General features: G+C 48.1%; 1 protein-coding gene across 1 annotated transcript in view; it reads left to right on the forward strand.

The window, feature by feature from the left end:
• Window positions 1–22,293, forward strand: part of RTEL1 (regulator of telomere elongation helicase 1) — a 161,489-nt gene that overhangs the window by 9,936 nt on the left and 129,260 nt on the right. Inside the window, exons 8-14 of the mRNA XM_075011522.1 lie at window positions 407–491; window positions 4,192–4,257; window positions 13,953–14,106; window positions 14,537–14,575; window positions 17,231–17,309; window positions 19,670–19,767; window positions 21,608–21,663. Coding sequence (XP_074867623.1) covers window positions 407–491; window positions 4,192–4,257; window positions 13,953–14,106; window positions 14,537–14,575; window positions 17,231–17,309; window positions 19,670–19,767; window positions 21,608–21,663 — 577 coding nt within the window. The remainder of the gene's footprint in view (window positions 1–406; window positions 492–4,191; window positions 4,258–13,952; window positions 14,107–14,536; window positions 14,576–17,230; window positions 17,310–19,669; window positions 19,768–21,607; window positions 21,664–22,293) is intronic.

Raw genomic sequence — 22,293 nt, forward strand, 5'->3', positions numbered from 1 at the left:
AGGTGATGTGGAGGTTTTATGAGGTGGATGAGACCACAAAATCTCATACAGTTAGAGATGTAATGATTAAACCATCATTGAATTGGGGTCTCCAAGGGAGAAAGATTATTACATTAACCACCAAGCTATCTAATTTTTCGTCTTTGGTGTCTTGAGCTGTGTTTTTATAAACTGCACAGTTAGGTATTAAGTCTGACACTTGCTTTTACTGAAGTATAAATAAGAAGGGCCCACATGGATAAAGCTAGACATGTGTTTTAAGATCTAATGTGCCAGGTCCAATCCATTACAAATCCAATTAGAAACTTTGAGAGCCTGAAACATAACTATTGAAGGCAGAGTGCACTTTAGTGTTTCTGTGGATACCATTTTATAGTTCATACTTTTTTTTTTTTTTAATAAACAGAGTTTGTCCTTATTATCTATCTCGGAATCTGAAGCAGCAAGCAGATATTATTTTTATGCCTTACAACTATTTACTAGACTCAAAGGTAACATTTTAATTTTTAAATTCAAATGTTTTTATTGATCTTGTATCAGATTTCAGTGGATATGCCAAAAAGAACGTGCATAGTAAGTAAATTCGTGGTGTAGTACACTTAAAAACTAGCTAAAGCACTGCAGAGTATGAGACAAAACTTCGTAACTTAATTCAAATCAAGAACCTTAAAGATGGCTCACTTACTCATCTTGCACTTTGAAATTCCTCCTCCTTTACAGTTAAGGAGCGTTGGGTTTTTTGTTTTGTTTTAATAGGTGCTCAGTGTCATCCAGTCAGTGTGACTCATGCCACAGGGCACAAAATTCCCTTATGTTGCATGTGTTGATCCTGCAATAAACCATAATTTGCAACTGTATTGCATGATCATCTCATTAAAACACATCTAGGGAAATACAGCTTAGTCTAGATGGAGCTACTACAAGATGGGTGCACAATTGGTTGGAAAACTCTTCCCAGAGAGTTATCATCAGTGGTTCACAGTTATTCTGAAAGGGCATGATGACTGGGGTACTACAGGAATCAGTTCTGAATCTGATTGTTTAATATCTTCATCACTGATTTAGATAATGGTATAGAGGCAGACCCCACAAAGAATGAGTAGATGATGTAGTAGATTGGTGTGAAGCTTGTCTACAAAAATTAAGCCACTCTGCACTGGACAGGAAAGATGAGAAGAAATAGTGAGTGAGCCCATGGTTATTGATGATGACTATGGTAGAGAGTACACTTACAAAGTTTGCATATGATACTAAGCTGGAAGGGCTTGCAAGTACTTTGGGGGATACGATTATAATTCATAACGAGCTGGACAACCTGGAGAAATGTTCTGGAGTAAATAGGATGCAATTTATTAAGGACAAAGACAAAGCACTCCACTTAGGAAGGAATAGTTAGTTGCACACACACAAATGGTAAATGATTGTCTTGGAAGAAGTATTGCTGAAAGGGATCTAAGGGTCATAGGGGGTCACAGGTTAATATGAGTCAATGGTGTAGTATTTTTTCAAAAAACGAAAAGCCAAACATGATTTTCGGGTGTTTCAACAAGAGTGTCATAATCAAAATACAAAAAATAATTCTTCTGCTGTACTCCACACTAATTAAGCCTCAACTAGAGTTTGTGTCCGGTTATGGGTACCACATTTCAGGAATGATGTGGACAAACTGGAGAAACTCCAGAGAAAAGCAGTTACAAGTAGTTAGCAGGAAGAGAGAGAAATGTTGTTCTTAAGCCTTAAGGATAGGAGAAGCAGCAATGGACTTAAATTGCAGCAAGGGAGGTTTAGGTTGTGCATTAGGAAAAGCTTCCTAATTGATATCATAGTATTAAATGAATGTTAGGGCAGTTACAGCCTTGTACCAGTCTCTCTTTTCATATTTAAATGTAAATAAACATTACTTTTCATACTGCATGTAAATAGCACATATTAGTCTTTTACTATCACTGAAGTGGCTCTTCTGGAGATACTTATTTCAACATATGCCACAAGTGGCTAAAAACTGTCAGGATATAATTCAGGTTTAGAATCATAGAACGGCAAGGGACCTTGGAAGGACATCTTATCAAGTTCCCTACACTCATGGCAGGACCAAGCACCATCTAGACTATCCCTGACAGGTTTTTGTCTAACCTTCTCTTAATAATCTCCACTGATGGGCATTCTACAACCTTCCTAGGCAATTTGTTCCAGTGCTCAACTGCCCTGACAGTTAAGCAGATCCACAGGCCGTTCTACCTTAAACTCAACGTAGAGATCAATGGGCAGTGAATGCAGATCCCAGAACACTGATGTCTTGTGCTTCTTGCAAGATGCTATGTTCCTTAAGAGAATCTCTGTTGATTATTTATGTAATGCCTCCATAGAAATGTAGGGCTGAAAGTGACTTCAAGTGATCATCAGATGCAGTCACCACTAAACCTAGACCATCCCTGAAATGTATTTGTCTAACCTTTTCTTAAAACCCTTCAATGACGACAGTAATTCTACAACCTCTCTTGGGGCTTGTCTACACTACCACCTTCCGTCGAAGGAAGGATGGAAATTAGGGTGTTGGGAGTTTACTAATGAAGTGCTGCGCTGCATACGCAGCACTTCATTAAGCAAATTCCCTCTGCGGTAACTTCGAAGTTTTAAACTTTTGAGGAGTAAAATTTTTAGGAGTAAAGGGACTTCGAATTTGCCCCAGCACTTCGAAGTACCAGCAGGTGTGCCGCGGCTAGACACGAGCCAGTACTACGAAGTTTAAAACTTCAGAGTTGCTGCGGGGGGGAATTTGCTTAATAAAGTGCTGCGTATGCAGCTCAGCCCTTTGTTAGTAAACTCCCAACACCCTCATTACCATCCTTCCTTCGAAAGAAGGTGGTAGTGTAGACAAGTCCTTGGTGACCTATTCAAATGCATAACTAACTTTATAATGAGAAATTTTTATTCTTCGTATCTAACCTAAAGCTCCCTGGCTGCAGACTAAATCATCATTTCTTGTCCTGTCTTCAGTGGGCACTGAGAACAATTGATCCCAGTCATTTTTTAAGAGCTCTGAATGTATTCGAAGATAGTTACTCAGCCATTTTTTCTTAAAACTAAACATGTCCAGTTTTGTTAATCTTTCCTCACAGATCGGAATTTATAAAGCTTTTATAATTTTTCTATCACTCCTTTGGACTCTCTGCAGGTTGTCCCTATTTTTCCTAAGGGTGGATGCCCAAGACTATATGCACTAGCTCCAGCTGAGGTATCACCAGTGCTGAGTCGAGCAAGCTGGTCTTGTAGAGGTGTTTAGCTGTTTAGAGGATATTAGGTGTTTAGGTGTTTAGGATATTAGGTGTTTAGGTGCTTAGAGGGTATTATCTCCATTTCAAGAGAATACAGTAAACTCTTGTATCCTATATTCCTTCAGCTGGAACTTTCAAATAACTGATACAATCATGCCGCTTGTTCTGAGAGCAAAACTGATCAGAAGTCACTCCCGGCCATCACTGCCACAGTTTCCTCAGCGAGGTCCCTAGCCCCAGAATTGCTGGCGCTCCTATGGTGCTTCTGGTGCTCCCCTGCACCCTGGCCAGCTCCCTGGCCCTGCCAGCACTCCCCTGGTCTCTGCCCCAGCCAGCAGAGGCACTCCCCCAGCCCCTGCTGACTTCCTGGCCCTGGCACTGTTGGCACCCCTATGGTGCTGCCAGCACTCCCCCACGCCACAGCTGGTTTCCCGGTGCTCCCGTAGCCTCAGGCCCGGTGAGGTCCCTGGCTCTGGAGTTGCTGCAGCTCCCCAGCACCCCAGTGGGGTTCCCAGTGCCAGAGTTGCTGGTGCTGCCCTGCTCCCTGGTGGTGTTCCCAGCGCTGGAGGTGCTGGCGCTGTTCCATGCCCGGCAGCGTCCCTGGACTCAGAGCTGCCAGCATTCCCCTGGCCCCAGCCAGGGAGCTTGCATCTTTCTCTGTCTTCACTGCCTATGCCCCCCCCAGCTGCTCTCTGTTAACCTGCATATCTGAATATCCAGCAACCTCCTGGTCCCGAGGTTGCTGGATATGAAACTGTTTACTGTATATTGCAACCTAAGCAGCCAAAACTATTTTGCTCGCCACATTCCATAGTGAATTGTACCCTTTCCAAACTCTCCCATGGTCTAGTTCACCAAGATGTGTCTCAAAGCTGTGTTGCTATCTCACCCTTGTCCCATTTGTTTTTGTTTTTAGAGTCGGAGAGCACACAACTTAGACCTGAAAGGGAGTGTGGTAATACTTGATGAAGCTCACAATGTGGTAAATCATTGAGATGGGTTTTTTCACCATTTCATTTTCCTTCCCCACCAAAACACAAAGCTAGGCCTTTGCAGGCTACTTGTAACGAGGTAAAAGCTATAGTTAAAAGAAATTTAAGCTGTTACGGCTTGAACCTCTTAAATATGGTACTTTCTCATCTGACAACACGTGGTCTGGCAAGACCACAGATGTTGCAGGACCGGGAAATCCCAGGGCTGGGGCTGACCAGCATCCACAGGGCAGGGTCTGGGTCTGGGGCAGCAGCTGGTAGCATGGTCAGAGCTGTAGCCCCTGTGTGCCCCATAGCAGCCTGGGGCTGGAGGGTCCACTCCATGGCGGCATCAGGAGTGTGGGGACACGGGATGGAAGCATATGGCAGCCTAAAGTCCTGGCGTGCAGGAGGCTGGGGCTGTCTGGAGCAGAAGCCCTGGACCTCCCTGGTCTGGCAGATTCTGTTGTTCGGGATCTGTCAGGTCCCAACCATGCCACACCAGAGAAAAGGAATCTATTGTATGATCAGTTTAGGTAGGTAGTTATTAAGTATACATTTCAATCATCTGTGTTGAAGTAGGTTTGTGTTCTGTGTGACTAAACTAACTGGGTGCCTTTCTTTGATGAGATTACAAATTGGTAATAGAAGTTATAAAAAATATTTAGATTTGATAACAATATTTTGATTAAGAAATTAATTTTACAAAATCAAATGGCACACATGAAATGGATTAAAAATGACTGACAGGTCCCAAAATGTAATTGTAACAAGGGAATTGTGATGAAATGTGTTGGTTTTACATGGGGTTTTGCAGGGATTCATTCTTGGCTCTGCTATTTAGTATTTTATCAATGACCTGGGAAAAAATAATCACTGATGAGGTTTGTAGGTGAGACAAAACTTGGGGGAGTTGTAAATAATGAAGAAGACCTTCATTTAGAGCGAGCCAGATCCTTTGGCAGGCTGAATGCAAGCAATCAATATTTCTTTTAATGTGGCCAAATGCAAAGTGATACATCTAGAAACGATGGTAGGCCACAATTTCAAGATTAGGGAGTCAACTCTGGGAAGCAGTGACTCTGAAAAGTGGAAGGAAGTGTGAAAAATTGCAAAGAATTCAGAGAAAAACCACAACAATGATTAAAGGTTGGAAAATATGCCTTGCAGTGAGACACTCAGGAAGTTTCCTTTATTTAGTTATTGAAGAGAAGAAGAAGGGTACTGTAGTGAGTCGGTATGGCCTCCTGCTGACTCAGAGGCAGAGGAGGCTGTGCAGAGGCCCTGGTGGGCGGGCCCGGAGCCAGAACACCAGTGGCCCGCCCCTCAGAGGGCGGGGCCTAGGGCTAGAAGGTCCAAGGGCAGGGCTCGGGGCCCATTAAAGCCTGGGCCTCCGGGCAGGGAGGAGGCGCCTGCGCGAGCTCCCCGGCACCAGGGGCAGAGGGCCTGCCGCCGCCTGGCCGGGTCGGAGGAGCAACCCCCCAGCGGCCCAGAGCAACCACGGATCCAGATGCCCCAGGGGGTCTACCCGGACTTTCCAGACCTGCCAGGACCCTCACGCCGGTGGAGACCCCCTGCCTTGGAGGAAACCCCAGGAGTGGCCTGCCCTGGAGTCCCGGCGGACCCCTGCAGCCCCCAGGCTCAGGATCACCTCGGGCCCACCGTGCTACCGCCGCCAGACTACCCCAATGATGTCGACATGAGCGACTGGCCGGAGCCCCCAGAGGTGGACGATCTGGAGGGGGCCGACCCTGCGGGACCCCCTGACCAGATGGACTGGGACCTTCTTCCAGTGGAGGTAGAGGTAGGAAGTGGCCCGGGGAACGACGTTCCCGAACCCATGGCGGTGTGTTGCAGCCTGGATCCCCACCGCCGTGGTCGTGTGTGAGCGACCCCCCCCGGGCCAGGTGGCAGTGGAGTGGGAGGGCCTGCGACCCCCTACCCCCTCCTTGACGGGGCAAGCCCGTGCTGGCCCTGTGCTCAAACCCTTGTGCTGCTGCCCTGCCCTGAACTGAGGGCTGGGCTGGGATTATATTACAACTGTGAACTGCTGCCCCGCCCCAGACTGAGGGCTGGGCCGGTGTTATAACCCTCTTTGGTTGCCGCCCCGCCCTAGGCCAAGGGCTGGGCATCCCAGGACTCCTACATGTGGTGGAGAATGTGGGTACTCGGTCCCCACCCCTGACGTAAGGGTTGAGGGACTGGGCTCGTGGGCCGACAGAGCAGAAGAAACCCCCAGACGGTGCAGGTAACTATCCACTGTTTGTTTTTTTTTGGCGTTGTTGCTATCCCCGCTCCAATGGTAGAGATTGACAAGCTGCTGAAGTACTTAGCTGAAAGTCAGCAAAAGCAGCAGACTGCCCAGCAACAGCAGCTGCTCCAGCGGCTGGGAGCACATCAGACACAGCTGCTGACTGAACTGATGACCCAGAACCAGGAGCACCAGAGACAATGTCGGCAGCAACTGGCAGCCCTGGTGCCGTTGCTGGCCAAGCCACGGCAGGGAACCCAAGGGGAGGGCCCTGCATCAGTCCTGCCGGTATGGTTAACAAAGATGGGTCCACTGGATGATCCAGAGGCCTTCCTAGTCACCTTTGAACGAGTAGCGGTGGTGGCTGGGTGGCCTCGGAACCAGTGGGCTACGTTGCTGGCCCCTTATTTGACCGGGGGGGCCCAGAAAGCTTACCGGGCACTATCTATTGAAGACACCCAAGATTATGACGGGGTGAAAGCAGTCATCCTCGATGCCCTGAACGTTAGCCCTGAGACCTTCCACCGGCTCTTCCGGACCTTGACCTACACCCCGGGGGCTCGGCTGCGGTGTGTGGCGCAGGAGTTGCGGGACGCGTGCCGGCGGTGGCTACAACCGGAGGTGAGGACCCCCGTAGAGCTCATGGAGCAAGTCGTTTTGGAGCAGTTCCTCTGCATCCTCCCACCAAGAGGGTGGGCTTGGGTGCGGCGCCACCGACCTACCACCGTTCAAGCTGTCATCAACCTCATGGAGGACTTTCTCGCCGCGGAGGAGCCAGAGGCACCCAGGGGCTCGGCCCTGTCGTCACGGCCCCCGCGCCGGGGAGTCGAGAAGCCGGGGGAGCCCTGCTCCGAACTGCCCAGCCTGCTACGGGAGTCACCTGGTCTTCATCGGAGGCCACCGCGGAAGCCAGGCCCCGGTAACCCCCAGGTGGGACCTGAGGGGGCCACCAACACGCGGCCACCGGGTCCACAGGGGTGCCAGGCCCACAGGGGGCCCCAACCAGCTCTAGGACCCTGCTTCATCTGTGGGCAACGGGGACATCTCCAACGGGACTGTCCGGAACACTTCTGTAGTTTTGGCCGGGTATGGACAGCCGAAAGGAGGGCCCGACCCCAGCAGGCGCCCCCAGTTACAGTCCTGGTCCTCGTTGGAATGGAGCCCACGACCACCTTAGTGGACTCAGGATGCAGCCAGACCCTGGTCCACCGATGGGCAGCCTGGAGGCTGACCCTGCTCTAGGGACCATTCAATTACAGTGCATCCATGGCGACGTGCGTCCCTACCCCAGACTACGGGTGGCCCTGACCGTTGTGGGGGTGACCCATCAGGTGGTGGCCGGCTTAGCATCCCGACTGGCGTACCCAGTAGTATTAGGGCAGGACTGGCTGGGTTCGTAGGCATCGTCCGCCCGGCCGCCGGACTTCAGGGAGAAGCGACCCCTGTCCTGGAGGGGAATACGCTGGAGGATCCGCCCGAGGAGCGGGTAGGGCTGGACCTGGGACCCCTAACTGAAGGACCCACTGAAGGCTCAAAGGGGACCAGCCCCGATGACGGGGTAACCTCAGATTTCTTCCAGGACCAGAGAGACGACCCCACGCTAAGCCGGGCCCGCGCCCAGGTTGCGGCAGTCGACGGGGTGGCAACGGACCCTCAGCTCGTTGCACAGTGGCCCCACTTCGAGCTGCGCCAGGAGTAGCTGTACCGGGTGGACTGGGACCCCCAGACCCAGGAGCAACGAACGCAGCTACTGGTGCCGAAATGCCACTGACGGGCCGTAATGAAGTTGGCCCATGATATCCCTGCCGCCAGCCACTTGGGCCAAGAAAAGACATTAGCCCGGATACTTTCCCGGTTCTTTTGGCCAGGGGTCCACCAGGAGGTCAAGAACAATTGCAGTTCCTGCTCCGTGTGCCAGCTTGCTGCTCCCCCGCGGGTTCCTAAGGCCCCGTTAATCCCAATGCCAGTTGTGGGGACCCCGTTCGAGCGGGTGGCCATGGATCTGATGGGCTTGCTCCCTAAGAGCGTGGCAGGGTATCAGTTCGTGTTGGTCCTCGTAGACTATGCCACCCATTTCCCGGAAGCCGTCGCACTGCGCAATATTACAGCCTGCACCATCGCGGGAGAGCTAATGAAGGTCTTCACCCGGGTAGGGCTGCCACGGGAACTTCTCACCGATCAGGGAACCAATTTTACATCCCACCTGATGAAGCAGGTCTGTGCGCTCTTGGGGATCAAACAACTACATACCTCTGTGTACCACCCCCAGACAGATGGCCTGGTAGAATGCTTTAATCGTACTCTGAAGGATATGATGCGCAAATTTCCGCCAGAGGACCTGCGCCGGTGGGATCAGCTGCTACCTCCCTTGCTTTTGGCTATCCGGGAGGTTCCCCAGTCCTCCACGCGTTTCTCTCCATTCGAGTTACTGTACGGACGCCGCCCCTGGGGAGTATTCAACCTTATGTGGGAGGTCTGGGAGCGAACCGCGTCCCCCTCAAAGGGGCTACTACAATATGTTTTCCAGCTCCAGAAGTGCCTGGAACAGGTAGGGGCCCTCGCAGAGGAAAACCTGAAAGCTGCACAGGCGTCCCAAGCCCGGACCTACAACCAGGAGGCGTGGAGCTGCAGTTTCGAGCCAGGTGACCGGGTCCTAGTCCTGCTACCCTCCAGTGAATCTAAGTTGCTGGCTAGGTGGCAGGGACCTTACGAGATTATTCAAGCCGTGGGGCCTGTCACCTAAGAAGTTCACCAACCTGACCGCCATAAGAAAACGCAGCAATACCATATCAACCTCTTAAAACTGTGGCGGGACCGGGAGGGCTTCATGACAAACCCCTGCCCCCCGGATCCCAAATTGGGACCCCAGGTGCCTCTCGGGGAGGAACCTGCACAACCGGCCCTTGGGGCAATGCTGCAAGAAGAGCAACGGAAGCAGGCCCAGTACCTCCTCCAAGCATTCCAGGATAACTTTACCTCCCTCCCCTGACACACCTCCCTGGTCTGCCATGTCATCTGTACAGAGCCTGGGAAGGTGGTTCGCGACGCCACGCGCCCACTACCCTTCCGGATGCGGGAAGTAGTGGAAGAGGAGGTACGGGCAATGCTGGCCCTGGAAGTGATAGAACCGTCCCAAAGTGAGTGGCGCAGCCCCGTAGTACTCGTGCCTAAGCCCGACGGCACTCGGAGATTCTGCATCGACTTTAGGCGGGTGAACGCGATCTCCAAATTTGACGCGTATCCAATGCCCCGGGTCGACGAGTTGTTGGCACGTCTGGGGGCGGCCCGCTATTTCAGCACCCTTGACCTCAGTAAAGGGTACTGACGGATCCCCTTAGTGCCTTCTTCGTGAGAGAAGACAGCCTTTGCCACTCCATCAGGTCTGTACCAGTTTACCCGAATGCCCTTTGGTCTCCACGGTGCCCCGGCGACCTTCCAGCGGCTCATGGACCTTCTACTTCAGCCCCACCGGGACTACGCCGCGGCCTACCTCGACGACATCGTGGTATATAGTCGCCATTGGGAGGAACACCTGGACCGGGTAGCCGCGGTCCTTAGATCCCTGAGGGCAGCCGGCCTGACGATGAATCCGAAGAAGTGCCGCATTGGATGACAAGAGACAACCTATCTCGGGTACGCTATAGGAGGGGGCCAGGTAAAGCCCCTCGTGGACAAGGTGCAAGCCCTAGCGGCCTGTCCTCCCCCCAATACCAAATGGCAGGTGCAATGGTTCTTGGCACTGGCAGGTTACTATCGACTCTTTATCCCGCAGTTTGCCTCAATCACTGCCCCCCGACGCAGCTGTTGACAAAGGCCCAGCCGCAAAGGGTGGTATGGACCACAGCTACAGAGAAGGCGTTCCGAACATTGAAACAGTGCCTAATGCAGGAACCCGTCCTCTATAGCCCCAACTTCACCCGTCCGTTTATCCTGCAAACCGATGCCTTGGGGGTAGGCCTAGGGGCTGTCCTATCCCAGGAGATTGACGGAGGAGACCATCCGGTAGTCTATATAAGCTGGAAGCTTTTCCCAAGAGAACGACACTACTCGGTAATAGAAAGGGAGGCCCTGGCTGTGAAGTGGGCCTGTGATGCCCTTAGATGTTACCTATTGGGAGCCTCCTTCACCCTAGTTATGGACCATGCTCCTTTACAGTGGCTGTCCCGGAGGAAGGATACCAATGCCCGAATCATGCATTGGTATTTGGCGTTACAGCCTTACGCCTTCGACGTACATCATCGGGCAGCTGAGGACCATACAAACGCTGACTTCCTTTCCCGCCTGGGGGAGATGGAGGAGTCCGCCCCCATGGCACGGGAGATGGACTTGGGGCTGAGGGGGAGTGTAGTGAGTCGGTGTGGCCTCCTGCTGACTCAGAGGCAGAGGAGGCTGCGCAGAGGCCCTGGTGGGCGCGCCTGGAGCCAGAACACCAGTGGCCCACCCCTCAGAGGGCAGGGCCTAGGGCTAGAAGGGCCAAGGGCAGGGCTCGGGACCCATTAAAGCCTGAGCCTCCGGGCAGGGAGGAGGCGCCTGCGCGAGCTCGCCGGGGCAGAGGGCCTGTCACCGCCTGGCTGGGCCGGAGGAGCAAGCCCCTAGTGGCCCAGAGCAACCACAAATTCAGATGCCCCAGGGGGACTACCCGGACTTCCCAGACCTGCCAGGACCCTCACGCCGGTGGAGACCCCCCGCCTTGGAGGAAACCCCAGACGCGGCCAGACCGGTGAGGGTGAGCGCCCACGAGGCCCCAGGAGCGGCCAGCCCTGGAGTCCCAGCGGACCCCTGCAGCCCCCAGGCCCAGGATTGCCTCGGGCCCACCGTGCTACCACCGCCAGACTACCCCAATGACGTTAACATGAGCGACTGGCCGGAGCCCCTAGAGGTGGACAATCTGGAGGGAGCCAACCCCACTGGGACCCCCTGACCAGATGGACTGGGACCTTCCTCCGGTGGAGGTAGAGGTAGGAAGTGGCCCGGGGAACGACGTTCCCGAACCCATGGCGGTGTGTTGCGGCCTGGATCCCCACCGCCGTGGTCGTGTGTGAGCGACCCCCTGGGCCAGGTCGCAGTGGAGTGCGAGGGCCTGTGACCCCCTACCCCCTCCTTGACAGGGCAAGCCCGTGCTGGCCCTGTGCTCAAACCCTTGTGCTGCTGCCCCGCCCTGAACTGAGGGCTGGGCTGGGATTATATTACAATTGGGAACTGCTGCCCCGCCCTGGACTGAGGGCTGGGCTGGGATTATATTACAACTGTGAACTGTTGCCCCGCCCTGGACTGAGGGCTGGGCCGGGATTGTGTTACAATTATGAACTGCTGCCCCGCCCCAAACTGAGGGCTGGGCCGGTGTTATAACCCTTTTTGGTTGCCGCCCCGCCCTAGGCCAAGGGCTGGGCATCCCAGGTCTCCTACAGGTACCTATAAGTGCATATATGGGGAATAGAAATATAGTAATAAAAAGTTCCAGTCTATCAGGCAAAGGCATAACAAGATCCAGTGGGCAAGAGTTGAAGCTAGACAAATGTAGGTCTTGTGTACGCTGCCATAGTAATTCAACATAAATTACATTACTTCGATTACATAAAAATATAACTGAACTTGATGTAGCTTGGGTTGACTTACTGTGGTGCGTACATCACACTGTGTTGACAGGAAAAACTCTCTTGCTGACTTAACATAACTGTTCTTGTGGAGATGGAATATTACAATTGATAGGCGAGCACTTTGCCATCAGTTTAGTGGGTCTTCAGGAGCCCACCAAATTGACACCACTGCATTGATTGCAATATGTATGATTTACCAGTAAGTGTAGACATGACCTCAGACTGAAAATAAGGAGCACTTTTTAATAGTGAGGATAATTAACCATTGGAACAATTTACCAGGGGTCATGGTGCATTCTTTGTCACTGGAAGCTTAAATATATTTGGTTGCAAATAAAAACCAAACAGTCAGATCAGAGTAAATTACTAAATTAAAATAAACAACAAAAAAGCCAGTTAATCCTCATCCACTAAGAGACTTGTATGCAAATTCGCAGAATAGGCAGTTGTTCTAAACAACTTTCTTACAAGCTAAGCAGCCTCCTAGCTTGGGTCTGATCTTTCCCCTGTTCAGTTTTAGACATTTCAAGCCAGCAAGTGTTTGGGGGGGAATCCCGGCATCTGGAAGGTGCCTCTATTGTTTGGTTCCCCCCACTCCGCACCCATATCCCTTGTGCCCAAGGCTGCAATTCTTTGTGCTCAGTTGAAACTTTCCTCACCTTGAGTATAAAACTGCTAGCTTCAAAATGGATTTGAGAAGCAGATGTCCTGGCCATATGTCTTTATAGGACCAACCACAGGTTGGTCTTACAGAGCAAACAAGAATATTCACAGGCCACTGACTCGATCACCAAGCCATTAAGTTTCAGGGAGCGCCAGTAATGGCCTTCATTTGCACACTTAGAATTATAAACAGATTCACACTTTTTGTGGTAGAGCTCCTGTCATGCCCTTTGGGTCCCACGCCTTCCTGGCAACTTTTCTCAGGGGCCACAGTGGCTCTCAGCAACCCTTTCACTGCCTCAGGCCTTTCCAGAGGCAAGGGTCTCCGCTTACCAAGCCACCCTCATCACAGGCAAGTCACTAGTATGGGGCAAGGCCCCTCATATGGTCCTGGCACCTATCATGCTAGGGCTGCACTCCAGGGGAAGGGTGAGGGGAGTCTAGGCCTTCCCACTACTCTGGGCTCTGGCCTAGGGACCCTAAATAGCAGCAGCTGAGGGGGTATCTTTTCCTCTGCCCCAGTCAAAGCAGCGTTTCCCTGGGCTACATCCATCTCACACCATTTCCCAAGTATCTAGTTGAGTCTTCACTTTCCTCCAAACCTCTCTTCTCCAGCCTCATTTCCTGATCTCTTCCTTTTCTCCTTTACCTGATAGGGACCCTTTTAAAAGTGAGCCTGTCAGGCCTAACTGGCTGCAGGTGTGTAATTAACCTGCTGCTGCAGGCCTAACTGGCTGCAGGTGTGTAATTAACCTGCTGCTGCAGGCCTAACTGGCTGCAGGTGTCTAACTTGCTGCTGCAGGCCAGCTCTGAATGAGCCTCAAGTACTCTTTTTTTTTTATGTGGGAAACAGAAACCCACTCACACAAGTACCAGTGTATCTGCCCTTGATAAGGCTCCTATAGCCCACTGCTTTCAGTCTGCAACACTTCACATACAAGAACAATACATTTAGAAAAATAGGATGTACAAATTCAGAGAATTTTAACTTTTAAATTGGCATGTTACTTGATGCATTTTGTATAAAGTATCTTCAAGTTATGCTTATTCATTTTCATAAGCCAATTTTCATTAAACATGGAGGGTGGTGGCAGTCCCTGTGGTTCTTTCTGGCCTTACAAACTTTGAAGTGCCCACAGACCCAGGGCACTACTAGAATCCAAATAACAAATTCTTTATGTTCTTGGAATTTCAGGAGAAATTGTGTGAAGAGTCATCTTCCTTTGACCTGACACCCTATGACTTGGCTTCAGCCATGGAAGCTATAAATGTGGTACTGGAAGAACAAGCCAAAGTAGTTCAACAAAATGAAATCCATGCTGAGTTCAATATGGAGTTTGCCAGCTCAGGTGTGTTGATAGCTGGCAGTGGGCTAAAGGTTTGCAAGAGATGTGGGCGTAGTGGTGTCCACAAATTTGGAGAATAACTCTTTCCCTTGGCTCTTGGAAATCCTGTTGGTAGATAGAAGAACCTGATTACATGGCCAAGATTGTGGCTGTTCATCTAACCTATGGTAACCAAACACGTCAATGTTTAGCCTAACCTTTTAATGTGAGATAAGGAACCAAGGAGGAGAAAAATAAGTAGACTAAAAAAGACATAATTTTATGAACACTGGAGTTTACCTTTCAAAAATTATGCTATTCATAAAGGCAGTTGGAAGAAATGAAAAATTAATCTGAGGAAGCTGGAATTAAGTTAGACAAATGCTTCAACTGCTGAACACTTCGTGTCATCCCTGTACAATTATGAATGACTTGTTTTTTCTTTCTCAAACAGGGCTCAGCATGGAGCTTGAAGATATAGCAAAGATAAAGAGTAAGTACCATTTCTTCTGTGTTAAATTACCTCAAAAATTCCTTGTGATACAAGAGCAAAAACAGAGGTGCTCTGGGAAAAAGATGGTAAATCAACCTCATGCAGCCTTTCCTTAACACATTTTGAATGGTAACAGAGAGGTAGGGATGTTAGTCTGTATAGCAACAAAACAAAAAAAGCAGTCATGTAGCACTTTAAAGACTAACAAAATAATTTATTAGATCTGAAGAAGTGGGTCTGCTTTTTAATTTTGACACATTTTGGCATCTGTTAGGTGCATGGTTGAAAACTTCATGGAAGAGGTGAAGGTCTTCTATTTTAGAGAGAGATTTTGTTAAGTGTTCTGGTCCTTTGAGCATGCAGCCTTTTTCCGCATAGGTGACAGGTTTGCATACATGACAGAAGATTACCTTCTAAAGGTAGTCATTTTCACTATTGCAAAGACTTTATAAATTTTGTAACCCGTCTGTCTTTTGGAGTTGCATTGATACTACCGCTCTACTGCAATGACAGTTCTGCCAGACAACAGCTGAATTTGTACTAGAGAGTTTGACCTTAAATAATATTTTTCGTCCCACTATAAAAGAATACATTCTGATATAGAAAATAACATTTCTGGCAATAACAGAGTAGCTTTTTGAAATTTGATGCCATTGCACATTGATTCTGGGAACATTTCCACAATGTTTGAGGAAAAATGGTAGTTTGCAATTCCTGCAACAGTATTCTGTCTTCTGATTCCTCATGTTGTTGCCTGGGCATAGTGCGGTGAGTTTGAGATCTGTAATGCTAGATTGTGCTTTTAGGAAGTAAGTGCAATGGAAGCCGTGATATTGTTTGTAAACTCAGCAAACCAGAAAACTTTAGGATCCAATACGTTACCAGAGTAGCTTTAAGGGCAAGTTAAATGGGGGCTTTTTAATATTTTTATTGTCAGCAAATATTTTCAAACATTTATTTCCACAGTTCTATTCTACAACTCCAGTGTAATCACAGAAATTACTCTGCATGGCCTAGACAGTATTTTAGCTGTTAGGGGGTGCTGTTCACATTTGCTGTTTTTTGCCTGTTCATTGGGCTCTCACATAATAATAAAACTTCTAATAAGCCCACAGGGGATCAGTAATAGTAGTTTAGAGAGTCATGTCATAAAGTGGTCTGTAAAATCTGGTTACTGTATAATCAGATGCCCTTAATATAAAGTTCATTGTTATGAATAGGCAATATGGGCCAATGGATAAAGCACTGAAGTGAGACTGAGACACACAAGTTCTGTTCCTGGCTCTGCCACTGGCCTGCAAGGTGGCCTTGAGCAAGTGATTTCAAATCCATCTGCCTCAGTTTTTCCATCTCTAAAATGTGGATACTAACTTTCTTTGTAAAGTACTTTGAGGTTTAGTGATGCAAAAGTACATTAAAAGGGCTAGGTATTCTTATTATGCCGCCTTTGTATTGTCTGTTAACCATCCATGGTTGCATAATCCTCATCTCCTATATATATAGGGTCAGCTATACAAGAATAGTAACTTGCCACTGAATTAAAGGTCTTTAGTGAGAGAAATTTGCAAAGGTGTCAGAGTGAATGCAAGATTCTGTATTATTAAAATCTTATGTACTACACACTTGTCTTAGATGTGAGACTCCCATGCAAGGAAAGAGGCAGACATACATATGGTCAGTGGTGGATTAACATAAAGGCAGTTGCCCCAGAGTCCCCAAGTGTGAGTGGGCCCCAAGGCTCCATACCTCCATTTTATTTAGGCACTTGAGTGTAATTTTATGATGCATCATGAGTAATAGATTTTAAAGCATAAATAGTGATGCTATGTTATATTTTCATATATTGGTGGTCGGGCCGTCATGACTGTGTAGTCTTAGGGCCCCATCTGTTCTTAATCTGCCCCGTACATGGTCAGTGTATATGTTTAGAAATTTTAAAAATTATACATTTGAAATACAGATTGAACCTCTCTGGTTTGGCACTCTCATCTGACAACATCAGTAATTCAGCATGATTTTAGTTAGCTGGATGACCGCTTATCATGGGTGTGGCCAAGTTTTCCATGAAGTTTGCTTACAGCCACCAGTCCTGGCTCTGTTTAGCTATAATTTGCCCCCTAAATGTCTTTTGAGGGCCCAGTAAGTGAAAATGTTGGCAAGGCTGCTAGACAGTACTGATCTCCTGTGGTCTGGCACAGGGGTGAGCAAACCTTTTACATCAGGCCCTGCTTTTCATCCCTGTAGTTTGCAGAACCCCCTAAACCTGTCTGATATAATCCAAACTGATGGAAGTTTTGGTTACGTTCATGTGAAAAACCCCTTTCGGCACATGTAAGAAAATAAGTATGGAGAATGTCAAAACTTTATCAATTGGTATGTACATGTCAATAGATATACATAAGAAGAGTAACATATTTCAACCTTTTTAAGGAGATGGAAGATCCTGAGATCCAGCAGCTGATCATATTGTGGGCCCACCCTCCCACTTACTAAATTTCACATCCCGGCTCAGGAGCCTCTCCCACACTTTGCTCACCTCTGGTCTGACAAAGTCTCTCGTTCGGCACTGGTCAAGTCCTGATGGAGATTTCGATGGTTGTGTATTTTTCATTTACTGTGAATTGAGCTGCTTTTCCCTTTAATTGCTTTAAAAAGGGATTCTTCTTCAACTGGAAAATGCTATTGATGCTGTACAGCTGCCTGCAAATGGAAATGGAGTCACTAAAGAAGGGAGGTGGGTGCCAACTGGTGATTCTGCTCTAATTGTATTACCCTCATCATTTGTGTGCCTATACGTTAGGAGAAGAGACTTCTGGCCTAATGGGACTGTCTCCAATGTGAATTTCTTTTCCACATTTCCAAGTGAAAGTAATGCTGTGCTCTAAAATAGGAAGCCTCCAAAACAGCAAGTAGCTATATACGTTTAAAAGGCATACTAGCTGTTAAAATTAATAACATTACCCTAGGTCTGGGAACTCCTCCCCATAAAAATTTTCTGCATTGTACTTGCTTATGCTCATGTTGTTTCAGTAACTTAGGTTTTTAACTCTGAAGAGCATTTCAGCATCAGATTATACTCATTATGAAATCTATCAAATGTGACCCTAAATCACTTAACCCCATAACTTTAAGAATAATGAGCAGTTTATTATACTATGATGGTTTCAATACAGTATTTTCCTATTGTGATTAGGATCTTGCCATTTAGACTTTCACTTTTTAGTAATGGGAAGGGCCAACCATGTTATTAGCTTGACCCCAGCTCCTATAAAAACAATAAGTTAAAGTTTGGAAGATCAGGCATGGAATGTGTGGGTGATTAATAAAATATGTTGAACTAGAACAGTGGTCTTTACTTGTTTCTCTCTGAGAGGGTGTGGAAATAGTGCAGGAATGAGTTCGCCCTGTCCTTCAAGCTTCCCTCTGTCTCTAAACTGTGAGACCTAAGGCCTGAAGTCTCTAGAGATGCCCTGTTCTGCAGAGCTTTAAGGCCCAATGGCCGGACTATGTAGGGGTATGTAATTGTCCTGATCCATGGGACAGTAAGGTGAGATGGCAAACATTGGGGTATGAGGATCTCTTGTCTACAGGGCTGTAAAGCTCAGCAGTCAGAGTCCACAGAGGTACCCAAAGTTTAAAAGACAGCCAAAGTTAATGTATATACCCAGGGTCTGCAGGACAGTCATGCCTAACAGTCAGAGCCATTAACAATACTTGGGATTTGCCAGTAGTAAGGCCTAGTGCCTGGAGTCACTCTGGTTGTGGCTGTATGGTCTAGTGGCCAAATAGGGAGTGTGAGCTGCCACCTGGGTGCACGTGTGTTTTGAAATCAATTAGTGGGACCCAGGTCCTTCCTGCGACACCTGGTCCCAGTGAAGGGACTTTGTGTGGCTAGTGTGTCTGTCACTAGGTCAGTGGGGGTCTGCCACAGGAGGCTGAGCAGCCTCAGGTCATTGACTACTCCTGCCCCAGGCTTTCCCCTATCATGTTATCTCTATTGACGATCTGTGCATCTTTGGGGTCTCCGGGTCCCATGGCTAGCACAGTTTCCTGTAACTCGGATCTCCCTGCAATGTCGACAGCTAAGCTTGATCTCAGTTCCTCTGTCTTCCATGGTTTGAGACTCTGGTCGTTGCTGGGTATGCACCAGTAGGGTATGTCCTTCCCCGCTGGAGGACAGTCCAGACTAAACTGAGCTCTTATACTGATGCTACACCTGGAACATGCCAACTAGGAATGTGGGGGCATAGCTTGCTGTGTCTGCAGTGAGGAGTTAACCATTCCCTGTCGAGTGCAGGGTGAGTCTACCCCATCACACTGTCAAATGCTCGCTTGAGAAATACCAATTCATATTTAAGTACCAGTGTAACTATGGTTGAGGTACTTCAAGATTTGCAGAACTGTTTGTAAACCGCAGGAAATTTTGTGTTGTAATAAGATGTGTGTGAAATTAATTGCAAATGATGTGGTGATGATTCATTGGGCTTTCAAACAAAAATATCCCATCATTGTCTCCTTTAACCTCGAAAAAGTGTTTACTATTTTTATTCCTCATACAGAAGGAAATACAAGTGAAAGATAAGGGCAAGGTGTGATGGGGTTCAGGGGTCCCCAAGCACTGCACCCCAACCACAGCCAGAAGTGATTCTCAGCATGTAGAACAAGGAGTTTATTAGTCAACAGAGGCACAGCATAATACAGAGCAGTCAGTACAGCAGGCAGAGACAGTCATTCCAATCCATCTTGGGGAGAGGAGCCTGAGGGGTGCCCCATCTGGGGTCTCCTTTCTCCCTCTTCCCCCCAGCTTCCAACGGCTGCCTCTGATTCAAAACCCAGCTTGGCTCCTCCCTGCTCTTTGTTTGGGGACAGAGGTATTAGCTGCCAGCTTACCTTAGAGACAGCAGGGGGTCATCCTTAGCCATTGTAAGCTGTCCAGCCTGTCACATAGATATCCAGCCTGACTCTCTCTCTCTCTCTCTCTCTCTCTCCACCCCCCACACACATGCACCCCCCACAAGGTATTACTTTTATTAAATAATAATATAGGGTTGTTCATGATGTTTGTCCAATTGTGTTTTTCGTCTTGAGTTGCAGCTACATCTTCGATCTGTTTGCAGAGGCCCAGATCACATTCCAAACCAAAGCCTCCCTCTTGGAGTCGCTGGAACAGATTGAACAATTTCTATCAGGCCGTAAGTACAGTCATACCCTGAGATACACCCATTTGGGTTATGAGAATTCAAGTTTACAAGGAGTTTGATTTAAACCCCTACCTCGTCTTCCAAGGTATTTCCTCAAATTTACAAGGACTGGTTTCAATTTCGTGCGCCTCAGCAGGAGGCAGCTGCAGCTGCATCCCGCCCAGCACGTCTCTCCGTAGCACACAGTGGCGGTTTCCCGGAGCCACCAGCCCAGCCTTTACCTGTGGCTGGTGAGAGTCTCTGCCTCGGCCCTGCAGCGGCGGCGCGCACCAGCCCAGTCGGCGGCTGCGAGCTCCCAGGTGCTCCCGTGAGATGTGGCTGCTGGGCGCGCAGCCCATCCTGGCCCCACCCCTGCCGGTTGCTCCCTGGGCAGCTAGGGGGCCGCCGCTGCCGACCTGCGCAGCTATGCCTCAGGCATCACTTGCCGCCTGTGGCATTCCTTGCATTTAGCGCCTCGGCTGCTGCTGGTGGGGCCTCTCTGCTGCACAGCCCTGCGCAAGCGAGGCATCGCCCTTTGACAACTGGGGGCCTCCTGCGCCTGCCTAGCTCCCCGCACAGCCAGCCCCTGACACTGTCCCCTCCCCACTTAACCTAAGCTGCACTCAGGCTGGGCTGCCTCCCTGTGCCTTGCTCTGCCCTGCCTGCCCCCTTGTACTGGCCCTGCTTCTGTGGCTGTGGGCAGCTACCTGGCTTTGTGCCCCCCTCCCAGGTGCTCTTCGATTTCCATTCCCCTGTCTTTACAGGTAAACAGATATATTGTAGAGTAATTAATGAAGGGAAAATGCCTTGTTAGGTTGTGTTATGTTAACTATTGAAGTAATTGTGTTCATTTTAATGGGATTTGGTGGTGTTTTAGCATAAATGGGTATAAATTTTGGGGCTCAGGAACGCATAAAATTTTTTCCCGTTGAAATTTATGGTAATTACATTTTTGACTTGTGAGAATTCGCCCTAAGAGGAGTTTTTCGGGAACAAATTACCCTCATAAGGCAGGGGAAGACTGTATAAGCTTGTCACTCTGACTACTACGTTGCATAGTGCTTTAAATTATAGATGATGGCACTTTCCCCGAAATGCCAAAAAATGGAAACTTCCGGATGTGGGAGGCAAAAAAGAGAAAGGGAGAATGGGTGCTATTCACATAATGTTCTTATTTTCTTTTTGCATGGGATCAACATTAATTTTTCTGTAAGCTTGTGAAAAGGCAGAAAGGAATGTCCACCCACTCATCTCTCTGAGTTTCAGAAAGTGGAAAATTTAGCACTTGAAAATTGTTTATTCTCAAATGCCTGCTTATGTGCATAATCTGCAGGATATTTCTCAGTGCTTCACTGATACTAGTCAAGTGATTTTTTTTTCAGAACTATATATGCTATTTTCTTAACAGGGCAATAATACTCAGTTGGAGGTGTTCAGGTACTTATCAAGGGGTAGAGAGCCTTAGTATACTCAAAGAAAGCAAATGGCATAAAGCTCCCTTCTGAAATGTCTTATAAATAGCTATCATCCATTACTTCCAAAACTCCAGGTTCTCAATTTAGAGAACAGCCATTTACATTACAGCTTCTCAGTGCAGGATGGAGATGAAACAAAATAGTATGAAATCAAGTCATGCTCTGTTTGCACACCAAATCGTTCTGGCAGTGTGTTGGTTTAATTTATTCTTTGTTACCCAATAATGTTTTAATCCTCTTTCTTCATAATCATTGAAGTAGGGAATGAGCTATGACTATATGAACTGCACATTTATGTATGTGTTCACTCTCACTTGAAGGTATATATGGGTGTGTGCATTTGTCTATAAAAAACATTAATATACCGTCATCTCTAGGTACTGGGATATTTACCAGCACAGCCGGATTACATAAACTTTCAGACATTATTCAGGTAAATATTCTGAACTGCTTCCTCATTATAATTCTCAAAGATTAAAAAGGTGGTAGAGGATGTGGAAAGACATCAAAGGATTGTTTTTTCTCTGAAGTGTGTGTTGTTTTTTAAGCATGTGGGAGCTGACATGTTATTGAGGGAAGAATTTCAATCTGACTATAGACTTGCGCATAGCTGCCTCTCTGTGGCTTCTAGGTAGCTTGGTAGTGTGTTTCAGCAGAAATTTCTTGTCTTTCAGTGTATTAAAGTGTGAAAGTAGCTGTTCTAGGTAGTTTTCTCTACTGAGAAATTGATTCTACTTATGTAATTAAGTGGGACATATGGAATATAGGTGACAATTTATTTAAAAAAAATCTAAAATGACACTATTCTAAATTTCCTCTGCATACAGCAAATAGTCTGTAAAGGAAGTCTATAAGTGAATTTAATTTTTTAGCTTCTATGACCAGCCATTCTTTGCATCTTGTGGACTTAAAGTGCATTCAAGGGAAACAGAACTGATTTGTGGCAGTCCGAAACCAACTATAAAAGAGCTGTGTACTTTTGATACTTGATATAGTAGGAAATAAGGGAAAGTGAAAATCTTTTGATATTTCTCTCTACTGTGATGAGATAAACCTGTCTTCT

This window comes from Carettochelys insculpta, chromosome 17 (genome assembly GCF_033958435.1).
Source record: "Carettochelys insculpta isolate YL-2023 chromosome 17, ASM3395843v1, whole genome shotgun sequence".
Lineage (NCBI taxonomy): Eukaryota > Metazoa > Chordata > Testudines > Carettochelyidae > Carettochelys > Carettochelys insculpta.